This window comes from Phaethon aethereus (assembly GCF_964289735.1).
Source record: "Phaethon aethereus genome assembly, chromosome: 13".
NCBI classification, from domain to species: domain Eukaryota; kingdom Metazoa; phylum Chordata; class Aves; order Phaethontiformes; family Phaethontidae; genus Phaethon; species Phaethon aethereus.
Window position 1 is genome coordinate 3,456,726 of NC_138589.1, and position 23,157 is coordinate 3,479,882.

At 37.6% G+C, this 23,157-nt stretch overlaps 1 protein-coding gene across 1 annotated transcript; it reads left to right on the forward strand.

Moving 5' to 3' along the window:
• Positions 1–1,082: 1,082 nt before the first annotated feature.
• LOC309409677 (leukotriene B4 receptor 1-like) lies at positions 1,083–2,093 on the forward strand (the record flags this gene model as incomplete). The annotated part of the gene is made up of 1 exon (XM_082005876.1): positions 1,083–2,093. The coding sequence occupies one exon, from the start codon at positions 1,083–1,085 to the stop codon at positions 2,091–2,093; it is 1,011 nt and encodes a 336-aa protein (XP_081862002.1).
• Between the last annotated feature and the right edge of the window lie 21,064 nt (positions 2,094–23,157).

Sequence of the window (23,157 nt, forward strand, 5' to 3'; positions counted from 1 at the left end):
TTTAATGGAAAATACCCTTCCAGTTTCACTTCTGTGACTCTTGAACATTTCTGTTGATGCTGCAGTTTTAGTTCCTCCTTTAACTTCAGAATAAGATGTTTTGACATCAGGATAACAAAATATTTTTGTATTCTTTGAGCAGACACTGAGGAACTTGGGATTCACACAGGATTTGAATACTGCACTGACTACCAAGTTTTCTAGGAGACAAAGTCATAGCCCATGGCTGGCGCAGCAGGAGGACAATGTAATAATGTATTTTTTCTCCTACACGGAGCATTTCCTCCTATAACCTTATATCCAGACTATTCTGACGGTTATTGTTTGGCTAAAGGACTGCAATTTCCCAGAGCATTAGAAATACAACTCCCACCCACTTTATTTTACTTTTTTTTTTGCTAGTACAGTCTCACTATGGGACAAATGTTGATTTCCTTTATGCCAGCATGTTTCTAAAGCATGATCGACTGTTTTGTGCTGAATTAAAAAAGCTAACATGACATGAAGGCAGTAAGCACAATTTTTTATGCTTTGGAATGGAATTTCATGTCAACATATAATGCACATTTGTCATTTATCTGCCACCCCTCTTTTTTTGACTTTTGTGAAAGAAAATGTTGAGTTATTCATACAAACAAGAGTGGAGTAGCATGAAGAGGGTTTCTTTCTCCTCATGGCTGTTGATTAGATCAATAACTTTAACAGAGCAGCAAGCTTCTTTAAATAGGGATGTTATTGAAAGGCCACTGACATGCTTTAAAATCTGCTCAAATATGATGGATGTATAACTAAAAGCAAAGTTGTTGCAAACAACTAAAAGCGAAATTACTACACTGCATTTTTACTTTTGCTTTGTATGCAAAAACACACCCTGTCTTCCTAAACAACAGGAACTGCCATATGTGGTCAGATGTTTGTAAGAGTAAGCATTAGGATGTGAGCTCATATGCCATATTAGTCTACAGAATATCAGTTAGAGGACTTTCTCTCAAATAGCTCACAAATAGCTCACCTTCAGAATAAAAGCCAAGTGCAAAGCACCAAGGATATTGGCAACTAAGAAGATCTGAAGAATTTCCACAATGAGTCAAGCTGAGGAAAGCAGTATCCACTCAACATGGAATATTGTGAGGTCAGTAGTCTGCATAATACTGAGTTTGTCATTTATTATTGGGACCCCTGGAAATTGCATCATCATCTGGACTGTTTGTACAAAAATGAAGCAAGTATCTCCTTCAGTCCTGCTGATCTTGAACCTGGCCATTGCTGATGTCCTTGTCCTGATTACTTTACCAATTTGGATTTACTCATTTGCTGACTCATGGGTTTTTGGAGTAATCTTCTGCAAAATGCTGGTTTTCATTATTTACTGCAGCATGTATGCTAGTATATTTCTAATTACAACACTGAGCTTGGAGCGATTAATGGCTGTATTTTACCCCTTCACAATTCAAAGATACAAAACAAAAGAGAAAATTTCTTTAATCATATTCCTCATTTGGTTCCTGTCTATTACTTTCGGTGTTTCTGTCATCCCATTTCAAGAGACAGAAGAAACGAATGGCAGACTACTATGCACATGTCGCAACTACTCTTCTAATAGACAGAAAGTGTCGTACCTTTTGCTGGAGACTCTTGCAGGTTTTGTAATCCCTTTTTTAATCATTTGCACTTCTTACACGTGTGTTGCAAGAAGAATAAGCAGAATGACTTACCAATCTAAGCGGCGATCGGAACGGCTCATTGCCAGCATTGTGGTGGCATTCATTTTATGCTGGTTCCCTCATCATCTCTTTAACATACTAGATATTATTTCAGTTCAGATGGAAGTCTCTAACAAGGAAATGTCTTTGGCACTGGATGAAATTGTAGGCGGAGGAGTGTACGTCTCTGGAGCACTTGTATTCATCAGTAGCTGTATTAACCCTCTACTTTATGCTTTTGCTGCACGAAGATTTCAGAATCACCTGAGATTTGCCAAGATATCACATCTGTTTGAACAGATGAGTCAGACTCTAACAGAGGAAGACAAGAAAAAAAGTTTGGTTGTAACCAAACAAGAAGATACTTTAGTAACCACAGAAAATCTCTAACACAGAACATAGACTTGGTGAATAATGTGATTCTGTGACATTCCTACAGTGCTCATTTCTCGTTATACTCTGTTTCATTTACTAAGCAGTCCAGGTAAAGCTAGAGACAGGTAGAAGTTATTAGGGTTTGTTTTGTGTTACAAAAGAATTGTCACTGACAACCTAGTTCAGTTCCGCAGTTAGTATCCACATCATTAAATTAGCATTATCTCACTGGTGCTGAGAACCTCAGCAAGGTGGCTAGAAGCTCAAAGTGTTCATTAAAAACATTTGTGATTTCAAGAAAGTCTGTGTGCAGAAAAGGACTGTATGTGGAAAGCAGAAGCTTTGAAAGTTTAAAACTAAGTTTTCCTTCAGAAAAAATTGTTAGATGCTCAAAAATCCTTATATAAACTAAAGTTTTAAGAGAGGATACTTAAATTCTTGATATCAGTAAGAATGGTTTTAAAGTATATTAATGACACATAAAACTCTTTTGGGTAGATGGAAAATACAGAAATACTTTCATTCACTGCTTCTGATTTAGCTTAAAAATAATAAGGGTTGCTTATCCAGTCAAGCTCGCTTACTGAATTATCTTGTGTTAATAGGTTTTAACAAGTAAAATGTGGTGTGCCATGCCTCCTCAGAAAAAAACAGGAAGCACAAGAATTCTGTGTACGGCAAACACAGTTACAGACTTCATGCTATATTTGATGTCAAATATATTGCATACTTCAGTGGCAATTAGACTATTGATATATTAATGTATATACTATGAGTATCCTCAAAAGGTTTGATTCAGCTAAGCTTCCAAGAGGTCTATTAAATTATAGAGTCTGTGGTGGGAGGGAAGGAGAGATCCTTGATATTCTTTTTTATGTGTAAGAAAATTATGTTAGCAGTGCAAAGTGTCTAATACCATAAGAACTTCACCTTGCAAATAAAAGCATTATTTTTTCTTCTCTTGTAGAATAGAGTGGACTTTGCCATAAGAAACCAATAAATTTAGCACTTCCAGGGACCTTATTTTAGTTTTGTGAATGTGTGCAAACTCACTGTGGAAAAACTGCATGGCATCAAGTGTTTGCTTTTGAAGTTGTTTTTTCTTATTTCTGTTGTGCCTAATATTTTTTATGCTTACTTTTGTTTATTTTTAAGTCAATGATTTGTAATAAGATCAAGATAATATACATATTATATATTTTAATTTCCTGTACATGGTTCTGGACAGCTGCTAAATAGCTATGTTAGTTACCTTTACAAAGAAATTACAAATACTAACTAGGACTTAATTTTCAATATCTGATCATGGGACAACCAAGGATATTTTGAGTTTTATTACTTTAGCTTGTAAACTGAAATAAACACAGTGAAGTAAAATCCATACCTGTTAATGGAAGAATATTTCTCTAAACTTTGCATATGTATTTATTATTCCTGCCTGTTATGAAAAAGTCATTTTTTCTTCTCAATAGGCACAAAGTCCACACCACAGAGGGATTTCCATCAATAGGACTCCTTCACTGAAATTAAAGTAAATAAAACTTTAGGAAGACCTAGTTTGCAGCAAAGAGAAAGCAGCAAATGAAATCCCTTCAACTTTACCCCGTCTACCGATCACTCTTCTTTCAACCCACTATAGGCTCTTTAATTGCTATTAGTATATTCAGTGTAGCAAAGGGGCATTATCTCACAGTAAGAGCAGCAACTTTAGTTATCTACTGCATAAAAAAGTGAAGTTGTATTTCCCAATATGTTCTTGAGATAGGAGTCACTCACTATTCAACACCACCACAGAACAGATGAGGAGATAAGCACATGAGCACTGCAACTGAACTAGAGTTCTAGGCCACAACGAGCCAAGCATTTCACAACTTACAGGTTGGGAAAAGACCCAGACAAACTTTAGCACAAGCTACCTGACCGGAATTCTCTTTTTTTATCAGTCTGTGCCCTATACCTAGTTATAATCAATCTTCTTATTAGGAGTTGGGTTAAACCCCTAACCATCTCTGTGCCTGTATATCTATGCCATGAATGAAGCAGTCTCTTTTTGTGCCATTTGCTGTTCAAGCCTTTTGGGAGCCTTGACTGCATGTTAAGTGCCTTGTGCTCAGCTATGCCTAACACAGGACAGACTATAAAGGGATCGGTGGCCAGGTATATAGTCTGTGCAATACTACCTACTGCAGTGGTGCTTGGTTTTTGTTTGGTTGGGTTTTTAAATTTGTGGGTAAGGCATAGTGAGTCAGACCTTTTTTCTTTTCTTTTTACCTTGTCACTCACAGGCAAGTGAACTTTGCTGCTCATGCTGCATCCTGCCCAGTATCCAGGAGTCTTAAAAAGGGAACTAGTAACATTGACAGATCAGTAAATACATTCTGGGAAATAATGAAATGATTAGTTAAGGCAGTTTTGAATTGAAAGCTGTTACTCTGAGGATTCAGAATAATTTACTACTGGGTGCTGCACTTCCACTGAAATTACAGTACTTAGCATAGAGACCTAAACTAAGTTAACTAAACAATGAGAATGTTTCTTATGGTCAATAGACCAAAAAGCAGCACATTAGCTATATTCTACTTCTGTGCTTTGACAGTAGATAGCATGAATTTTCTGCCTCAATATTCAGTTCTCACATTTTCTCCATTGCTTTTTAACTCACAACCACAGTACTGAAGTACGTGTAAAACATGCGGTCCATCAAGGAGCTAGAACCATCCTCTTACATTCGTATTAATGGCCTTAGATGGCCGCCTCCAGTAGTCAGTCATCTTTAAGAACCCTATTTCTTTTGAAGGCTGTTTGAGGAGTGGTAAAAGATGCTAAAAAAAACAGTAATTTACTATTTTTGACAACTGGGTCCATAAGGGTCAATGTAGAAGTATAAGCTGATGACATGGTTGGCTGCTTCTTCCTTTAACAGGTATACATCAGGCCTATGCTAATGTAGCAAGATTTACCACTTCATTGATGCTAATGTGCTCAATCACAAAGCTAAAGGGATTCCAGTAGGCCCATTCAGCCAATGGCCAGTGGATATTCTCGTCTCCTAAAGTACTGAATTCCAGCCAAACCTAAGACCTTGCATATATTTGGTCCAAAATGCTGCATCTTATGATAGTGATACTTTATGCTTCTTGTTGACTACATTACATATCCGTCTTATAGATTATATTGGAAGATTGATAGAAAGCAAAGACTTTCCTTGGTTGTTCAAGCTAGTTCAAAGCAGTGACTTGGAGGTGAGAGCAGGCTTACTAGTAATTTGAGACACTTGGACCCTTCTGAGAAAAATTAGGTTTCATCACCTTTAAGTTCCTCTTATTTTTCTTACTTCCTAACTCTTCCATCCTTGTTTATGAAGTCTGTCTCTGTGGTTTCAGTGTCTCAGCTTTTTCTCATGACACAGCAAAGGCGGCAGCTGAGCTGAGAGGGGGCTGCTTCAGTCACCTGAGTCAAATCACCTCAGATTACACTGAAGTATGGGGAACATCATGTGGAATGAATGCAACACTGCTTAGAACACTGAGTACTAGGAGGTGACCAGATGGTTTGAATTTCTCATGTTTGTAAAAATTAATAATCTTCTAACATTAAAGTCTTACCCAGCCTGAAACTTGCTGTGAACATTCCATGGATATACATCAGAAATTTATCACATTTACATCCATAGTAGGATCATACTGCATAAAGTGAATTTATGCTGTATTAACAGGATTGAGGGAAAGCCTGAAGTATTTTTAGTTCATACACAGCCAATATAAATGAAAGATAAAAAAAGGAACACAAAGGAGAAGTATCAGTCTTACACCTTTTGTTACCTGCTGACATCAAAGTTTTCTGTAAGCATCATGGTAAAATAGTTATTTACAGAGGTCTGTATTAAAACAGTGGAGCTTTGTGGATATTTAGAGGCAACTTGTAACTTAAGATGTAACAGAAGGGAAATCACAGAGATCCTTACTTTCAGGCAGAAACAGGGCAACTGCATTATACTAAAGAAATTTTTTTTTTTTTTTTTTACTTTAACAAAACCAGCAGAACATTGTCTAGGAATAAGTAGAGCAAAAGCTGAGACATTTTAAAGACTATTAAGACTGCAGTTATGGAACTCTTAGGATTACTATTAACAGGACTAAAAGAAAGATTTGCATGTAGGACTTGGGTGAAAGGAGTAAAAGAACCTGGAAGCTAACAGATGGCATGGAGACTACATAGGCATACAAATTCTTCCACATTCAAGCAAGAGTCTGATCCATGATAAATATTTTAGAAAATGCAGAATTAGCAAATATTAACAATGATGAACTTTTCCTCTGCTTTTATATCCTACAACTCTTGTATTACTCCCTTTTCTGCATGTATAGGGAAAAGGGAAGAGTAAGGAAAAATTTATATTTGGTTGGATTGGGAAAGCAAGTGAGAACTAAGTCAGTTAAGATTATTAAGAAGAATACGGCCTTAAAATGAAGTCGAGAAGTTCAGCTATGAAAGCTGAATATATAAAGAGAACAGAGAGGGAAGTGAGAACTATTCTCTTGCAAGGCAGTTTCGGGTTTTTGTAAATGCTTTCTTGTCAGATCAGTTAGTCACTAATACAGTTCTTTATTAGAAAACTCCTCGGTTAGATCTCCACTGGTTGTTGAAGAAAAAAATCCAATAAAACACAGTTTAGAGAGACAGAATCCTGTCCTCAGAGAGGGTGAGTAGCTTATGCCACTCCTGTTAGCATTAAGAGCTGGGTGTGACCGGGGCTGTGATAATGGCCACTAGGATTTCAGAAACTTTACAACACTGTTTACAATTCTAAGAAAATTCTTGCACTGATAGGTATGGAGATAATAGAATCATATGCTATTTGATTCCTTCATGTCTTCTTTCCCCTTAAATCAATTATTTTAAAAGTCATGCTGGTGGTTCTTCAGTTTAGACTGGATTCATTTAAATTGAAAAAGTTTTGGATTAGAGGAAAATTATTTGTATGGAATGTGTGAAGTCAGTGATTTAAGTGATGTAATTAATGGAAAGAATGCTATAAAGTCTTCCAGTACAGGTTAAACAGTCACAACTCTTAAGTTAGGAAGATTATACATCTGCTACAACTGCAAAATCCACTTGTTCTTAATTTAATAGAAATCAGCTACCTGAACTGCATCTTGATTGCAAAGGTAATTGGTTACACTCCAATTTTGGCTGCAGTTGCGTAAGTACTAGCAGTGTGTACAACTAAGTGCATCCCTATTTCCATTGCCTATTAACTAGAAAACAGTGCTAACTGTACTGAGACATGTAGAAGCATTAGCGTATTGTAATTATAGATGTCCATAAAGTGAAGTGTATGTCCAGATGGTCTTAAATCAGAAGATTAGTAGTTTGGATTGCTCTTAGTAGATCTTAAAGTGAAAAATCTGACTTTTTGTTTTTTGTATAGCAGACCTGTTCATGATGTAGCACATTACATAAAAAATTGAAGGGCTAAATATTTCATTTTCAGAGAATTATAAATTTGAAGCACCATTTATGGCCTTTCATTAACCTGGTAGCATCACCATAGAAGTGAGGAAAGGAATAATAGGAACAATAGGAAAATAGCTATGTGAAGATCACTTCTAGTCATTGACACCTTACGCTATGGTAAGATGTGGCAGCGTAGACAATCTAAACATGTTGCAGATTCCACATCTTAACTGTACTACATAACTTCAACAGTTACTGTAATATTAACATTCACTGTATAATTCCCTACTGAACTTGGTGAGTAGTATCAGAAGCTTAGAAGTCATGGACATTTTTTTAAACATTGTTCTCTCCTGCCACCATGTGGTTCTTCCATTTAAAAAAGGCCAAATTATAATACTCTTAAGTCACTGAAACAAGTGAGGTACTTTATTCATTGTTTCAGTTGTGAACCATATTTTCAGGATCAGGACACTGAGACAGAAAAGTTCACAAAAAACCACAACGATATATTAAGCATCTAAGTCCTATTCATTTCAGGGTGATCTAGTTTGTTTCTGTATGTACTGCTTTTAGAGTCTGTCTATGAACAAGGCTTGGGTTAATCCTCTTGCATTTATTACATTGAATAGCATTACACTAATTGATTAATACTACTTTTAAAAAGATCAGAATCAAAAGAAACTGATTTTACTGAAGAATATCTCATAAGCACTTCTAGGAAGAAGAGCTCATGAATTGAAGGGTTCTACCCAAGTCTTCCCTTAAATATTCATTCTACCCCAAGACTTGCATAGTATATTACACTAAAAACCAGCCATTTTACATTACACAGAATCACAGAGGTTGGAAAGGACCTTCAAGATCATCAAGTCCAACCATTAATCCAGCGCCACCGTGTCCCCTGAACCATGTCCTGAAGCACCACATCCACACGTTTTTTGAACACTTCCAGAGATGGTGACTCCACCACCTCCCTGGGCAGCCTGTTCCAATGCTTGACCACCCTCTCGGTGAAGAAATTTTTCCTAATATCCAATCTAAACCTCCCCTGGCACAACTTGAGGCCATTTCCTCTCGTCCTGTCACTAGTTAGTTGGGAGAAGAGACCAACACCCTCGTCGCCACAACCTCCTTTCAGGTAGTTGTAGAGAGCAATAAGGTCTCCCCTCAGCCTCTTTTTCTCCAGACTAAACAACCCCAGTTCCCTCAGCCGCTCCTCGTAAGACTTGTGCTCCAGACCTCTCACCAGCTCCGTTGCCCTTCTTTGGACACGCTCCAGCACCTCAGCATCCTTCTTGTAGTGAGGGGCCCAAAACTGAACACAGTATTCAAGGTGCGGCACCTTTGCTCTGTGATGACTACAGTAATATGAAAATTGAAGATTTTCTTTCTCTGTGGGTTCACTCAGGGCTTCTGTTGTTTGTTGTTATGCAGACAGGGCTGGTCTAAGGGTCAAGCCAAGAAGTCAATCTGTATGTCAGGGTCACAATCGAGTCCACTGAGAGTAACCAGCATCAGATAGAGCCCAAAGATCACCAAGCAGGACCACAGTGATTAGTCATGGCTGAGGTCAATCCAGGAAGTCTATTCATAGGTCATGGCCTCTATCAACAAGGTACATGGCCAAGCACAAGTATGGCTGTGGCAGAACTCAAAACAGGCAGTCCAACAACCTAGCTCGGGTAAGGGCTGAAGGGCCAGGCCTGAGTTTATGTAGACTGCAGGACCTATAGACAGGGTCTGTGGAGTGGACACCTCAGGTGGAGCTAATCAGGGTCATTAAGGGTTACTAGTGTACTCAGGGACCTGGTAGATTCTCAGCAGCAATGGAAATCCCAAAGAAGAAGATAGTGCAAATTGTTCATGGCATAATGCCCACAAGCCTCAACTGCCATTTTATGTAATGGCTTAAGTTGGGCAACTCTATATAAAGAGGGCGAGCCTCAAAGAAAAAATTATGTTGCTTTGCTTTTCAACATTTCAAGGTTGCCACTTTTTCCACTGATTTTTACATTCTTTGTAAATTTAGTATTACATCTGAAGAAGAATTTTAATATAAGAACTTCAGAGTCTTTTTCCTATATCTAACATTTTTTCTTTCCTTAAGTCTTCAAGTCTTATCACAGTTTATCTGTGTTTGAAACACAGGAAGGTATTTTGCTTCCTCTGAGATATTGAAAATTAAGTCTTAACTTTTCACCATTGGAAATAATGTAAATTCTATGAGCGAAGGAGCTAAGAAAGCATACACTGTTCTGATCACAGCGATGTTATCACAAACTGCACTGAGAATTCACCTGCTTTGGATCACTGAACTTTGACTGGAGTTAACCAGATGATTAAATAGGCCAGTGTAACTGTCGGATTGGCCATGTGATATGATCTTTCATTTCATTTAGATGAATGCCACTGGTTGAATGAAGTTAAATATTTAGCGTCCTGAGCACAACAACAAAAAAGAAAAAAAGCTTGGTATGTGTTTAAAAACATAATAATGCCTTTCCCAAGCATCAAATCCATATTGCGTTAGCTATAAAATACTTGTTTCCTTGTTGCTATATAATTTTACACACATAAGTAATTTTAGGCACATGGATCGTTTCACAGAGAGGTAGTGATGTTATTTTAATGTTTTAAATTACTGGTGTTATCCACAAGTATTAACAAAGGGAATGAAACTGTTTAAGAACCCACAGAGTATTTTCCTGCCTTTTTTACCAATACGTAAGGGAGCTGCCGGAGGTAAGCAGGCCTCTAGCTCTAGCTGACCTGACAGCATGGTCTGTTTAACACATTCCTCACACACACATTCCTCTTTTCTGTGCTTCAGCTGCTATTATAGTTGCTTAGTTCCTAAATGTTTACAACAGCTTGGAAACACCGTTTCTGAAGGAGCTGGGACCCGGCTGCCCCAGGCCAGGGAGCCATCCCTGTGGCTTCACCCTGCGCCAGACCTCCCGGCTCGGTAGTGCTGAGTTTGATTTCACAAGTACTCATTTCTAGCTCTTTTTCAGCATGTCAGAGTAGCCTAATGAGATGGTGGCGAATACATACACCCCCAAATGTCCCACCTTGCCATTACTTTTTGTATGCCGAGGAATCCCCTTCTCATTTTCTACATTTTACAGGCAAAATTAAACACACAGAGTGTGGCATTGGTAAGCCTGGGAAGTGAAGTTTCATACTTTCAGGCGAAGTATAGACATAGGCTTAGCTTTCACTGCTTTAGCCAAAACCACTTCCTTTTCTTTCTACTTCTCCCCCTTTCCACAGGCAAAGCAGCTTACCATCATTCCCGTTTAAGGAAAAGTACGAGGGTGTCTCTGATCCCTTGTATAGGCTGCAACTGTGATGTGGAAACATGCCTCAGATCAGTATTTTTCTGTAAAGTGGACCAGGAAAAAAAAAAAGGAAACCCTGTTTGATTTGTCTGAATCAGAAGATAAAAATTAGCTTCTCAAGCTAGCAGCTTTCCACATTTTGATTAATACTATAGTTTATTCAATTCTTCAAGTAGCTGTATTAAAGGAATAGTAATTACTAAAAAATCCAATGGCAGGAAAACCTGAGGATTTATCTCTTTTTTCTGTGACATCATGAACTGCTTTGAACACCTAATTATCTGTCTCTAAAATCTGTTGCTTAAACACTAACTCTGGGTGTGTAATTAATGGTTACATGATAGCAAATAAACCAATACAGCATAAAAATATTTTTTCTTTAAGGAAGAAGGATTTTAACTTGTATAAAAAGAGGCTCAGGAAATAGAAAATTGCCTCTTTGCAGTGGTTAACAGAATTGAGGAGACTCCATTCAATCAACATGAAAATAGGGGGATGCCATAGTAAGAAAGGCAGTGAAAGTAAAGAAATATTTCTCTACTAAGTTTATAACTGGCCTATGGAAACCAGGACTGCAGGTGTTCATGGAAATAAGTAGTGTTTCAGGAATTTTAAAATGCTGTAATTTTATGACCAGTTATACAAGCTAAGGCAATGATACGAAGTAACCCTATCTACTGCCTCAGGATATAAGATGGGGGTCAGGAGGGCACTCCTTTTAATGCCCAGATATTTTGTGTATCTCAGAAGAATTTTGTTTGTGTTTTTTCTGAGTAGAATTCACATTCCTAGAAACTTTAGATGGTTGATGGTTCAAAACTGAACAAAGATTTCAGTTTTGTATTTAATATAAACCATTTTTGTAGAAATTCCATCATGCCTCAAAATGCAAGCCAAAGGTAAGAATGAATTACACACGCTACCTTGATGACCTGCATGCAAGCAAAAACCCTCTGCACAACTGACAGAGGCTGTGCTATTTCTGATAGTAGTCTGTGCTATTATTACAGTTTACAGATAGGAAAATGGAAGGTGAAGGGAGGTACCCAAGGCTACACAACAAGTGTCAGGGTAAGACTTAGAAAAGTGTAATAATATATTACTATGGTTAAGTACAGGTCTAACAAAATTATCAACATACAACACAGGTAGGCAAAATACTTAAAAATTTTTATCATTAAAAGACTTTGCTGGCTTTTTATAGAGTTGGTATTTCAGGAAGGTAGACATCTTAAACTAGGACGGAATTAAACTTAGTAGGGTTTTGCAAGTGGCTTCCTGGATTGAGAATAAGGGAGAAATAACAGGGAAAGTTACATTAAAACAATGCATTAAAAATTAAAAATTAACATTTTCTCAGAGCGTAGTTACAATGAAGAGTTATATTTATGAAGTATATATTAAGTATATAAATAATGACCTTTACAGACAAAGCTTCCCACATCTTAATTAAAGCAGAAGTTTTAGCTTTTGATTGCAAAAGTCTCTAAAGAAGTTTTATACAAAAGCAAGGAATATATAGTCACAAAGCGATGTCAAACAGCAATTTTTATCTGGAAAAATAATTTTGCAGAAACCAAAAAAATAACTCTTCAGAGTGAACACCTAGTCTTTAGGTATTTGATTTCAACATATCTCAGAGGTCAGACTGGAATTATTACTGGTTATTACTGGTTATTACTTCTTACATTTAGAGAGAAGATCATGCATAAATAGTTGTTTATGTCCGTCACGTATAATCCCTCCTTTTGGAAATGAGCCCAGAGACCACCTTGAGATGTCTTAAAAGCCTACAGAACAAAAGGAGTGGTTTTTATTCTAGTTTTGGACTAGAACCAAAAAAACATTGTAGACTCAGACTTGTAACAAATTAGAAATGCACTCTGAAGCTTAGCATTTTTCATTGGTAACACAAGCTTTAATTTTTAAAATTATTAATACACTGAAGACCTCTGTTGCATCATCCCTGATTTTTACTTTCTGAAAGTATATTTTCTGGTATGCTGTGTCATGGTTTGTTGTTCTAACATCAGACCTCTAAAATTATGTTTCAAATTGGTTGTATATTTTCCATTTAGATGTAATGAGCACAATTGTACAGGACAGATTTTTTGTAGATGAGTTTAATTTTGGGCAACTTATATCTCAGGCAAGCCAAAGAAGGTGAAGGCTACATCTCTTATACATCCATCTAAAATGGATTTCCTTCTCAGTCTACAACGTGTTTATCTCAGGTATTACCTTAGCTTCAGGTATTTATCATGGACAGCTTTCTTCAGGAGTTTAAACATTGTCTCCAAGTCGGACTGGCCATTATGTGTCACTGCATTTAGGAAAAACAATCCAATGGGAAGCTGGTTTTGCTGGTGTATTATTCAAGCCTTCGCAGCTCTCCATTTTTCACCCTGTTGCTCAGTACGTTGAACTGGGCGGGTGCTGCAGATGACACACAGCTCTTTCACTTAGCTTTCAGTTTTATGTAACATGCCTGTCTCATTGCCTCTGGCATTTCTTTCTTTTATAACCTACAATATTCACATATTCACTGGAATACAAAGAAGATGATGCATAAATTTCTAGAAGAAAAGACTTAATGAGCTAATGAATCTTCATTTTACCTTTTGCTCAATCAACACAAGGAACCAGTGTACAATAACAGCTTCTGTTTGTGTGTACACATCTGTATGCATGCACATGTTGTATATAGGGAGAGATTGCGTATAGGGAGTGTGTCATGTTTTTCACGGGATAAATAGATTATTTTTACTAAAGTTATAAGTCAATCAAATATATATGTTATAAAAGCAAGGAAAATCCCTAATTGTGCAAGGGGTTTGTTCCTGCATAAATGTTGTGTGCATTATTCAGTCTCATTGACTTTAATATGACCACTCCCAAGCTTAAAATTAAGTATGTGCTGAATGTTTAGATTATCAGAGAAGACAGAGTATAAAAATCTTCCTAAACAGAAAGCTAGTTCCAAGGATTTTTTCTTTTGGAAGACTTTCCTAAGATGTATTTTACACTGACTGATATTTCTGATATCTACAACAGTTTCTTCACATGTGTAGTCTGTTGCCATGTGCATATGTGTTTGAAATACGAGATGCATCTGCTATCTAAAGATATTTAAAAGTTGTAACTCCCAGAAGGAAATAATTTTGTATATTAAGAAAGAAGGGCCCAGCATGGTCGCCTAGCCTGAATATTGTACACAAGTTCCTGTTGGCTAACAAAGTATCCTAAAGTCCGCTTTTGTGTAGTAATAGCACATGATAAACTAGAGGAAGAACAGGTTGCAGACAGCTTCTGCAGAGCATGTGATGTGCTGCATATTCACACCCTAGCACACTCTGTAGTAGCTTGTTTACACATCTGTACCCTGTAGGCAGTAGAATCCTTGTTTCACCTTTTCCTTAAACTTAATTTAATAGGTGCAAGCAGCCAGGATAGTAGCAGTAGAAGAAAATTAGTATTAAATTGGCTAAATTTAGTCTGAATACTGTATGAAGCCTTCCTGATTGGAAGGTATATAAGGTATATCAAAGAACCAGGGAAATTTTTAATATATAACCAAAAGCTCTAGAAACAAGAAAACGGTGAACACCGCAGAGAAATTAAAATTTGAAAATGCAGATTCTGATCTGTTTGCATCATGTAAGGTTTTGAAGCTAAAAAGAAAACCTGACAGGCATAATGAAATTTACAATAAAAAACAGAAATGTGCAAATCGAATGCTAGCTTCCTCTTGAAAGTGTATAGTTTTCAAGTAGTATAGTAAAAACAGTGCTGTGGAGCAAAATAGGAAAGGAGAGGTTGGCAGTTGAGGATATTACTAATTCTACTTTACTCAAACTTTTGGGGGCATGATTGGGTTAACATGAATAGAAAAGACATGAGAATCTGAAGATACACGTTTGAAAAGTGCTTAAGAATACTAATAGCCCCTCTTCTATGTACATAAATGATGGCAGTGGCACAGTTCTCACCATGTAACAAGGTATTTAACTAAGGTGGTTAAGTTACAAAACTGGATCCCGTATGATCTCAGGAGATGTCTTAAATTAAATAAAAGCTTGATGCTTCCAAAAAGGACTTCTCTCTTCCCTTCGCCCTTCTCTTGTAACCCTCGCTGCTCTCGGCTACATGATCCCACTGCTTACCTTGAGCCACCTCTGGAGCTCATCTGACTGCAGGTTGTTCAACCTGATAAAACAGCAAAAAATTACCCTTGCCCACCTTCCAGCGGTGTACATTTTTGGCAGGTTGGTGAGTTTTGTTGCCTGACCTTGAGATCAATGAGATAATTGAGATCAATTAGATAAACTCCAGAGGCAACAAAAGAAAGATGTGGGAGAAAAGAAAAAGAAGCTGGAAAAGGGGGACAGGACTGGATGCCCTGCCTCCAAGAACTCTTAATTTGGCTCAGCCACTTGTCACCCTCTGGACTCCCTGTTTAAGCTGTAGAAGGTTTACCTGTAGAAGAAGTAAGTAGCTCCTGAAGTAAATTAGAGAAAGATCTTATTTGTGTATCAACTATATTAAAAAATAAGGAGATTACTTTCCCAATTTATCTTCTTAAACTAAAGGTTTATCTTTATGTGGTATAAATACCGCACCTTCATCTTCCTTATTCCAAATCCAACCTCCAGAGCAAGCTGGAAAATATTCTATGGCCCTCAACGACTTTTCTCCATTGTTAGTGTTTTCTTATTTGGCATCTCTCTCATCTTTCTGGTGACATTTTCTCCTCTCAGTACTCCTTTTGTTTCCATTTCCAGGCGTGGGCCTTTTTTTTGTTACTTTATTTTTTACTGAACTCATTCACTCAATACTTATTTTGATGTTTTCTTTCAGTGTGTGACTTTGTTTATAATTCTTCCCACTCCATCATTTGTATTAACAATATATCTTTTGTTACCATTATTACTCCTCTTCTAGCTATATAATTGTGTTTGCATTCTTCTGTAGTTGCTTTGGCTACATCTGTTTGAATTTTTGTGCTATGAATGCTGTTGCTATTGGACAACATAGTTCTCTCTACAGTTGCGTAATTTCTGTAGAACATTTAATTTGGGGTATTTTTCCAATTTTTTTTTTTTTTCTATTTTGGTCTTTTTTTCCCAGAAAAAAACCCACAGGAGGTTGTAACAGAGCAAGACATCACTAGCAAATAGGAAACAAGCCTCAGGAAAAGTAAGAGACACCACTTTTTATCAAGCCAAACTTGTTCACTCATTTGTTTAACCCCTGTCAAATAGGCTGAGTCAGAGATTTTACTTTTTCCTGCTGTTACGGATCTAGCCAAATATTTGGTTTGGAAGATGCTCCCATCAACCTAGGGATTCTATAGCATCTTACGTCTGTAGTTCCATAACAGGAGACCCCCTCAAACTAACAGCGGCATGTCCTCATGCCATAGATCACACAGCACAGGTGCCTCAGTTCCGATGTTGTGGGACAGTGCCGGGACTGTAGGCTGGCGGGTTTCAGGCTGGGACTGTGACTGAGAGGTACCTGTCTTCAGTGACATGGTGGAAGAAAAGGGAAGCTGCAGCACTGCTCAGCAAATGTATGGAGGCCTGGCTGTATGAGAAGACGCGTTTGGAAGCAATTGTGTAAATCTCATTTCCAGTGCATGAAACTTCATAGGTCTGAAAGTTACTTACAGATTTTTATATTCCCATGTTGCCTACCAGATAAGCATTCTTTCTGATTTTACAGACAGAAAATGTAGTAGATGAAGTAACCTCTTTAGGATTTTTTAGAGTCATGGTAGGTAATCTGGAAATGGAATCAAGACTTTCTGATTCTGTGGCAGCTCTTTCCCATTAGATTGTCTTTCTCATGTACAACATGCTACTCCACTGATACTTTCGGTGTACTTGTTCTTTGTGTCAACGTGTTCTCTTTATATCTCACCTGACAGTTATAACATACATAATGATTTTTACTTTTTTTTTTTCTCCTACATCCATCCTCTTCTTTCCTCTCTCCCTTGTTTCCTTAGCTACATCTGTCAGTCATTCAGGTCCCCTCTATGAGAGGTTTTACAGCACCTTTGTCATATTGGTGCTGAAAGAAGGAAGCTCACAATATAAAGTATTGGAAGAGGGATAAAAAAGATGGGTTTGAGCTATTGTATCAGTGAGGCATTAATACAAGTCCTGCTAAGCCTATGTCTTGTAAAACTATCCCATAAATTTTCCTTCCATCATAACTTGAATTTGCAAATGAAAGCAGACTCACATAGTATTTGACAACAGAGGCTATACTACAGCACAGAGCTGATTAATTCTCCTCAGTATTTTGTATGTCTGTTTTCTTGCCTTTTGTCCTCATAAATGCGTGGCATGCACAAACTGAACAGTCTTTCTAACTACAAAATGAATCTGCTTTGTGACTGTTAATCATCCTTTAACACCATGTGAGCTACTACTGCAATAATGAAGTTTGTTATCTGTAACTTATGTCTCAAGCTACTGCTGAGTAAACCATGACATAAGTGCTTTCGGAAAAGTTATGGAACCTTTCATGTCTACTGACCCTGTACATCCCTGGTGTACTAAGGCAGGAATTCCAGAGAATCTCCTAATGAGCTATGTATCAAGGTATTAGTCACGTAACAAGCCATAAAGAGTTACCCTCTCTTCTGCGCCAATGTACACAGGTAATGCTTCCATTGTTAATCATTAACACAGTAGTGCTAAAGGAATTGTTTTGATCTATTAACATTCAGAAGAGTTTTAATTTGCTAACATTCTAGACTCTGCAGGTCTATAGACTCCCCTGAAAATATGCAAAAATGGCATACATTTACAGGATGAGGAGCAGGCCTTTTCCAGTGTGTGTGTGTGTATGTGTATACACAGAAAATATATTAGAAATCAGGAATAAACTGAGTTTCCATTTATAAAATTCAGGGATTGGTGATTTTCTGTCTTATACAGCATAATATAGAATCAGATTAGTTTATCATGGTGAAGCTTAGTTGATCTGATAGAGTTTGGTTTATTACAGTTCCTTTCCTGTTTTACAGATGACTGAATTTTTCCCTTGGGAGATGGAGTGAGGACTGAAGTAAGAGAGCTGGCTTTGGTCCTTCAACTCCTTTCCCAAAGTAAGATAAAAGTAAAATTTACAGTATCTCACTAACAGCTAAGGAAAGAACAACTTTGCTTCTAAATTTAGTTAAAAACAGTATGGATCTAAAAAAAAAAAAGGTGAATTGTGCACAGCACTACCATGGGTATAAATGTAAATAAGGCAGCTTTGCTCCTGGCACATGGATATTACTTAATGCAACCACAGCATCAAACAGAAGAGATGCAGCAATGGCCTGCTTTCGTGTTCTTAATACAATGCAGAGACCATTATTTCATTTACAGTATTGCAATAGCTGTAGCAAACTAATTTAATGGAATAAATAAGAAACAACACAGAGCAACAACTCCATTTATTTGCATACTTTGTAGGCTTCCTGAAGCTGGAAGGAAGCAGTGTTTATGGTATCAAAATTCTCTGCATGCAGTCTTCCTCCCCACTGTTAACTGGCAGTTTACTGTGAGCGTCAAAGTAAGAACATGTCTTGAGGTTGTATTTTAAGTTGAGCACTAATTAATTTGAGCAGGGTTTTCTAGGTTTAAGGGATGGTGTGAAAGGCAGATTTTGGCGTAAATACATAAACAAGCAACAAAAACTGGCAGCTAGCTGGAACTGTTGAGACAACACGTGAAAACGACTGTGGACGACCAACCTGTAGATGTAAGGATGAGGTGGGGGCAAAAAAGAAAGCTGTTAGCAGAACCTCTGACTAAACTTAACAGCATTTTTGAAAGATTTAATTTAAAATGTAGTATGTGTGTGACTAGTGTATAAATTTGTTTTGCACGCATTCTGATTAGTTATGGTAGTGTTCTGGTTATTGCCAAAGCAAGAGCTGGTTGTGCACAGTCAGTGTGCAGGAATGTTTAAGAAACCAGGAATTTGGACCATGGATGCACAGTTTTTTCTCTTGGTGACAAAGACAGTTTACAAAATTTGCTCACATGGTACCTCTATCCTCGTGCGTGGTCCTTGGTGGTGATAGTACAATTGTTTGTTAGCCTCCAGGGTTAAGCAGATCAGGGAAAGTATCTGGGTTTAAAATAACCCTTTTTCTTAGGGTTATCTTAACCCTTAATATCCTAAAAAAAAGGGTTATTTTAAACATAGATCAGTTACTTGATGAGTTTCACCATGCAGCCCCACAAGCAGTTGTATGAACCAATCTACCAAATCCCAGAACAGGGGCAGGGAACTCTTTAAACAGACCTTACTACAGAAAACACAGAACATCAGGACAGTCCCTTCCTTCAAGCATTTGAAAAGTAAACTGTGTTTTCACATTTTTTCAGTGTAGAAGTGTGCTTTATTATTTCTATAGAAGCCACTAGAGAGCAGCAAATATTTCAAGAGTAGTCAGTCGAAAAAGGAACTGGTAAATTGAAATCAAGATGATCAGTCAGGTAATTATAGTAAAAGAAGCAGAAATTGAACACTACTAGCCTGATTTTCTTACGGATACGTTCTGTTTGTTTTCTTGATATAATTGCAAATAGGCAGTACATATCTTCAGGTGTAGTTCTACAGATTATTTCTTTTCAGTGACCTTCAACCTTTTATCTATTCCATTCACAAGTTTAAGCAAGTGCTTAATCATCATCACAAATAACAGTTCACCGTTTTGAAAGGTGGAAGGCATAAAAACAAATCCTTGCTGGTGAGAAAGTTTCTCTAATTGGAAATTTGTCAGTCAGTCTTAAAATAGGAGGTAGATTACAATCTGATTTGTGTCGCTAAAACTTTTTCATAGATATTGCTTACCCTTAAGTGTTCTTGCAAAAAAACCAAAAACAACTGACTGAACTGGCCCTTTGATTTTCAGCATCAGCAGAGAGATGGAGCTTAAAGGATGTGGAAGTTAAATCTAGCCTGGACTATTACAGATTATGTTTTATTTCCTCTGTAGACAGATTCAGACTTCAAGAATGTAATTTTATGCCTTTTAAAATAACTTTCTTATTTAGATCTCCAGGGTAGGATCAAAAATATGTATGATAAAGCTAAGTTACACTATATTCTTTTGATAGTGAAGGCTAACCAAGCTCTGCCATAGGCTGGATTACTCTATTCTAGTAAGAACAATGCTAATGGTTGCAGTCACAGCATGCATTATCTTACCCCACTGCTGTACCCCCTCATCTTTACTAGCGAGTAAAGGGAGAAGAATGGAGGTGACATGCAGTTTTACTGGGGGTAGATGGCAAATAAGAAAAAAAATTTTAAAAGGGAAATTTAGCATTGCTAAATTAAAAAAGACACAAGCTCATTTGTTTGCTGTTCCAGACCACACAGTTCTGGTGGGTGAACTCTTGCATTGCCCAAATTAGAAGGATGCAAAACCTTGGTAACACCACCCTGTAGAAAAGACTATTGAACAGTTTTCTGTTCTATGATCCCATTTGCATCCCACAGTTTTATGAGAGTCCAGGTATTTAATCATGTCATTTCCCAGATCTTGGATGGCACACTTTCCTAGCACTTCCTACTCTTGTGAGAACATCCTGGCCTACCAGCCTGGGATATCAAAAAATAAGAAGAACAAAGCAATGACAACAGAAATATTCTTTAACTTAGCACAAGTAATACTTCTGAAATTATTTGATGATTGTGGATTTATGAGAGATTGCTTCAGAACATTATGAAATGATATAAAACATGAAGCTTGTGTCACAGGAAAGCAATGTTGCATTTTGGATAAGACTGAGTTTACAGCCTGAGGCTGCACTGGGTTTCAGAAGCTTAAAAAGAGATTTATTTTTTTAGAGGTTCCCTGTATCTTTTATAGAAGTGTAAAATCTTGCAAATTTGTTTGCCCCAGTTTTAGAGTATCTCTCTGGTCCACTGTTTTCATCTCCTGAAAATGTATCTTAACGTAACAAGAAACCTTCATCTTTTTGTTAGTGGGATCACAAGCTTTCCAGTGAATGAGACTGAACATACCAAACATATTTGCATGCTGACAGGTGGGGTAGCTATTCTCCCCTTGGGGCAGGGATGGTGGGTCTTAGGTTGTAAGTAAAAACATGTCTGTTGCAGTGAGTAATTGCTGCTGGGAAGAGCTTGCTTCAACAGTAGTTTTAGCCAGGCTAGCAATGAAGCTGGCTTTTCCTTTTGTGTCAATTTAGGATTCAAATTAAGGGAATCAGCTGAAAAGTCTTTTGTCAGAGTCCTAACCAGACTGAACAAAATGGTTGGAGCTTTTGAGAGTTTAAATTTTCAGGTCACCAGAGGAATTATTAAGTAGATACTTTAAATACAGTTTTCCTTTTTCACTGTGATGATCACTAGTTTCTACTAGTGAACTAGTGCATATGGGCATAAAATGAGAAGAAAATTACTTCGTTCTGTTCTTAGCTTTGCCTCGGGACTTGGTTTAATGATGTGGTCCAGCATAGCTTCTGCTGGCTCACGAGATCCCTAGACCTGCGTATCTGCTACTGTCCCTACTCAGAGGATGACTGACAGCTCGGATTCACGAGCAGGAACACTTTGCTTTGGATGATTGCAGTTGATCACACCCATACCCTCCACCTTGTTGGTCTTCAGGGACGCTGCAGCCATTCGCACAGCAGTTGCTGAATTTTTGCATGTTTTTGGACATATTTTGCTATATTTACAGCCTGCCATGTTAAAGGACACCAAAATCTGTGATATTTATCTTCACTGTGTTGGATTGTAAATTGCAGCAGTACAGCTACTGCTTCACAGCTACTTCACAAGCAACTGTGCTGAAGCTCTGCAAAGAACATAGAGGCAGGGTGCACATCAAGCTTAGCTTCTTTGTCAGTCACAATTGCAAAGCCACTCTCAGGCCACCTCCTAGACTGCAGTTTGTAGCAAGATGTTCTGAAACTGTGGTAGGTCAGGGGCTGATCCATAGGCAGCTGAACCTCTGTGCAGCAGAAATGAGCTATATACCTAGGAACAGTATTTTCATCAGCATCCTGAGCTCTTGCATCCCTCTGACTATTTGGTTGCCTTCTGGTAATTCAGTTAATTTCAGGTGTCTCCCCTGTGACATGGGCATAGAAAAGAAACACACCTAAAGTATTTTGATTAGAAAATAACACCAGTTCTGCATACTCACATTAAGAAGTATGTGGGTGCCAACAAATTCAATAGCAGGTATAAAGATACTAACATAAAGACATTTGAATGCTCAGAGCTTATAAGTGCTATTATTTTTATCTCCATTTAGAAGAGAAAACTAGACAGATAATCCTGATTCCGTGATGATGCTGAGTTTCATTCTCTCATTGTCACAATAATGTAGTTGGTGGAGTCACACCAATATTAGCGGGATGTTCAAAGCAGAGAGAATTCCCAAATAAAAATGCTCTCTACATATCTGATATTATTTCTTAAGCAAATAATGACATCTTATATATGGCACTAAAATACAAGATCCATATCTTTCAGCCATACATGGGGATGCAATGCAGAACAGAATGCAAAGCCTGTCCTTGAGCCCAAAGCCCTGCTGCCTGACTCTTGTTTTCTTGATCTTTAGTGGAAAAAACTGATGGTAAAAGTTGAGTCATATTCATTTATATCAGCCTATCATCACAAAATAATTATACATCATGGTTTTGTAAGTTTCAGAAACCAAAATTTCTGTGTAAACCTGAAGTCCTTTATATTAAATTTCCAAGTTAATATAACAAAAAGTTAGAGCAGCAAGTTTACGTATGTAAATATAAACAGTGGCAACAAAGGCCCTTATAATTAATTTCATAATTATATTTTTGCATGATTAATATATGTTCAATCTTTCATATGTTGAATATCTTTTGTATGTTATTAACTGTGCTGTATAAAATGTATGACACTGTTTCTTGTAAGACACTAATTGAGATCCCTGTCTTCCCAAGGTGATTATTTACCCTGGGTCAAGGTCCAGGTCTCTCAGGTAGCCTGGGCTATCCTCAGTCGGGGTCCAGTTCTGCAGCAATTTAAGATGATGTTGTGGTTTAACTGCAGCCAGCAACTAAGTCCCACACAGCCGCTCTCTCACTCCCCCCACGGCAGGATGGGGGAGAGAATCGAAAGGGTAAAAGTGAGAAAACTCGTGGGTTGAGATAAAGACAGTCCAATAGGTAAAGCAAAAGCCGCGCATGCAGGCAAAGCGAAACAAGGGATTCATTCACCGCTTCCCATCGGCAGGCGGGTGTTCA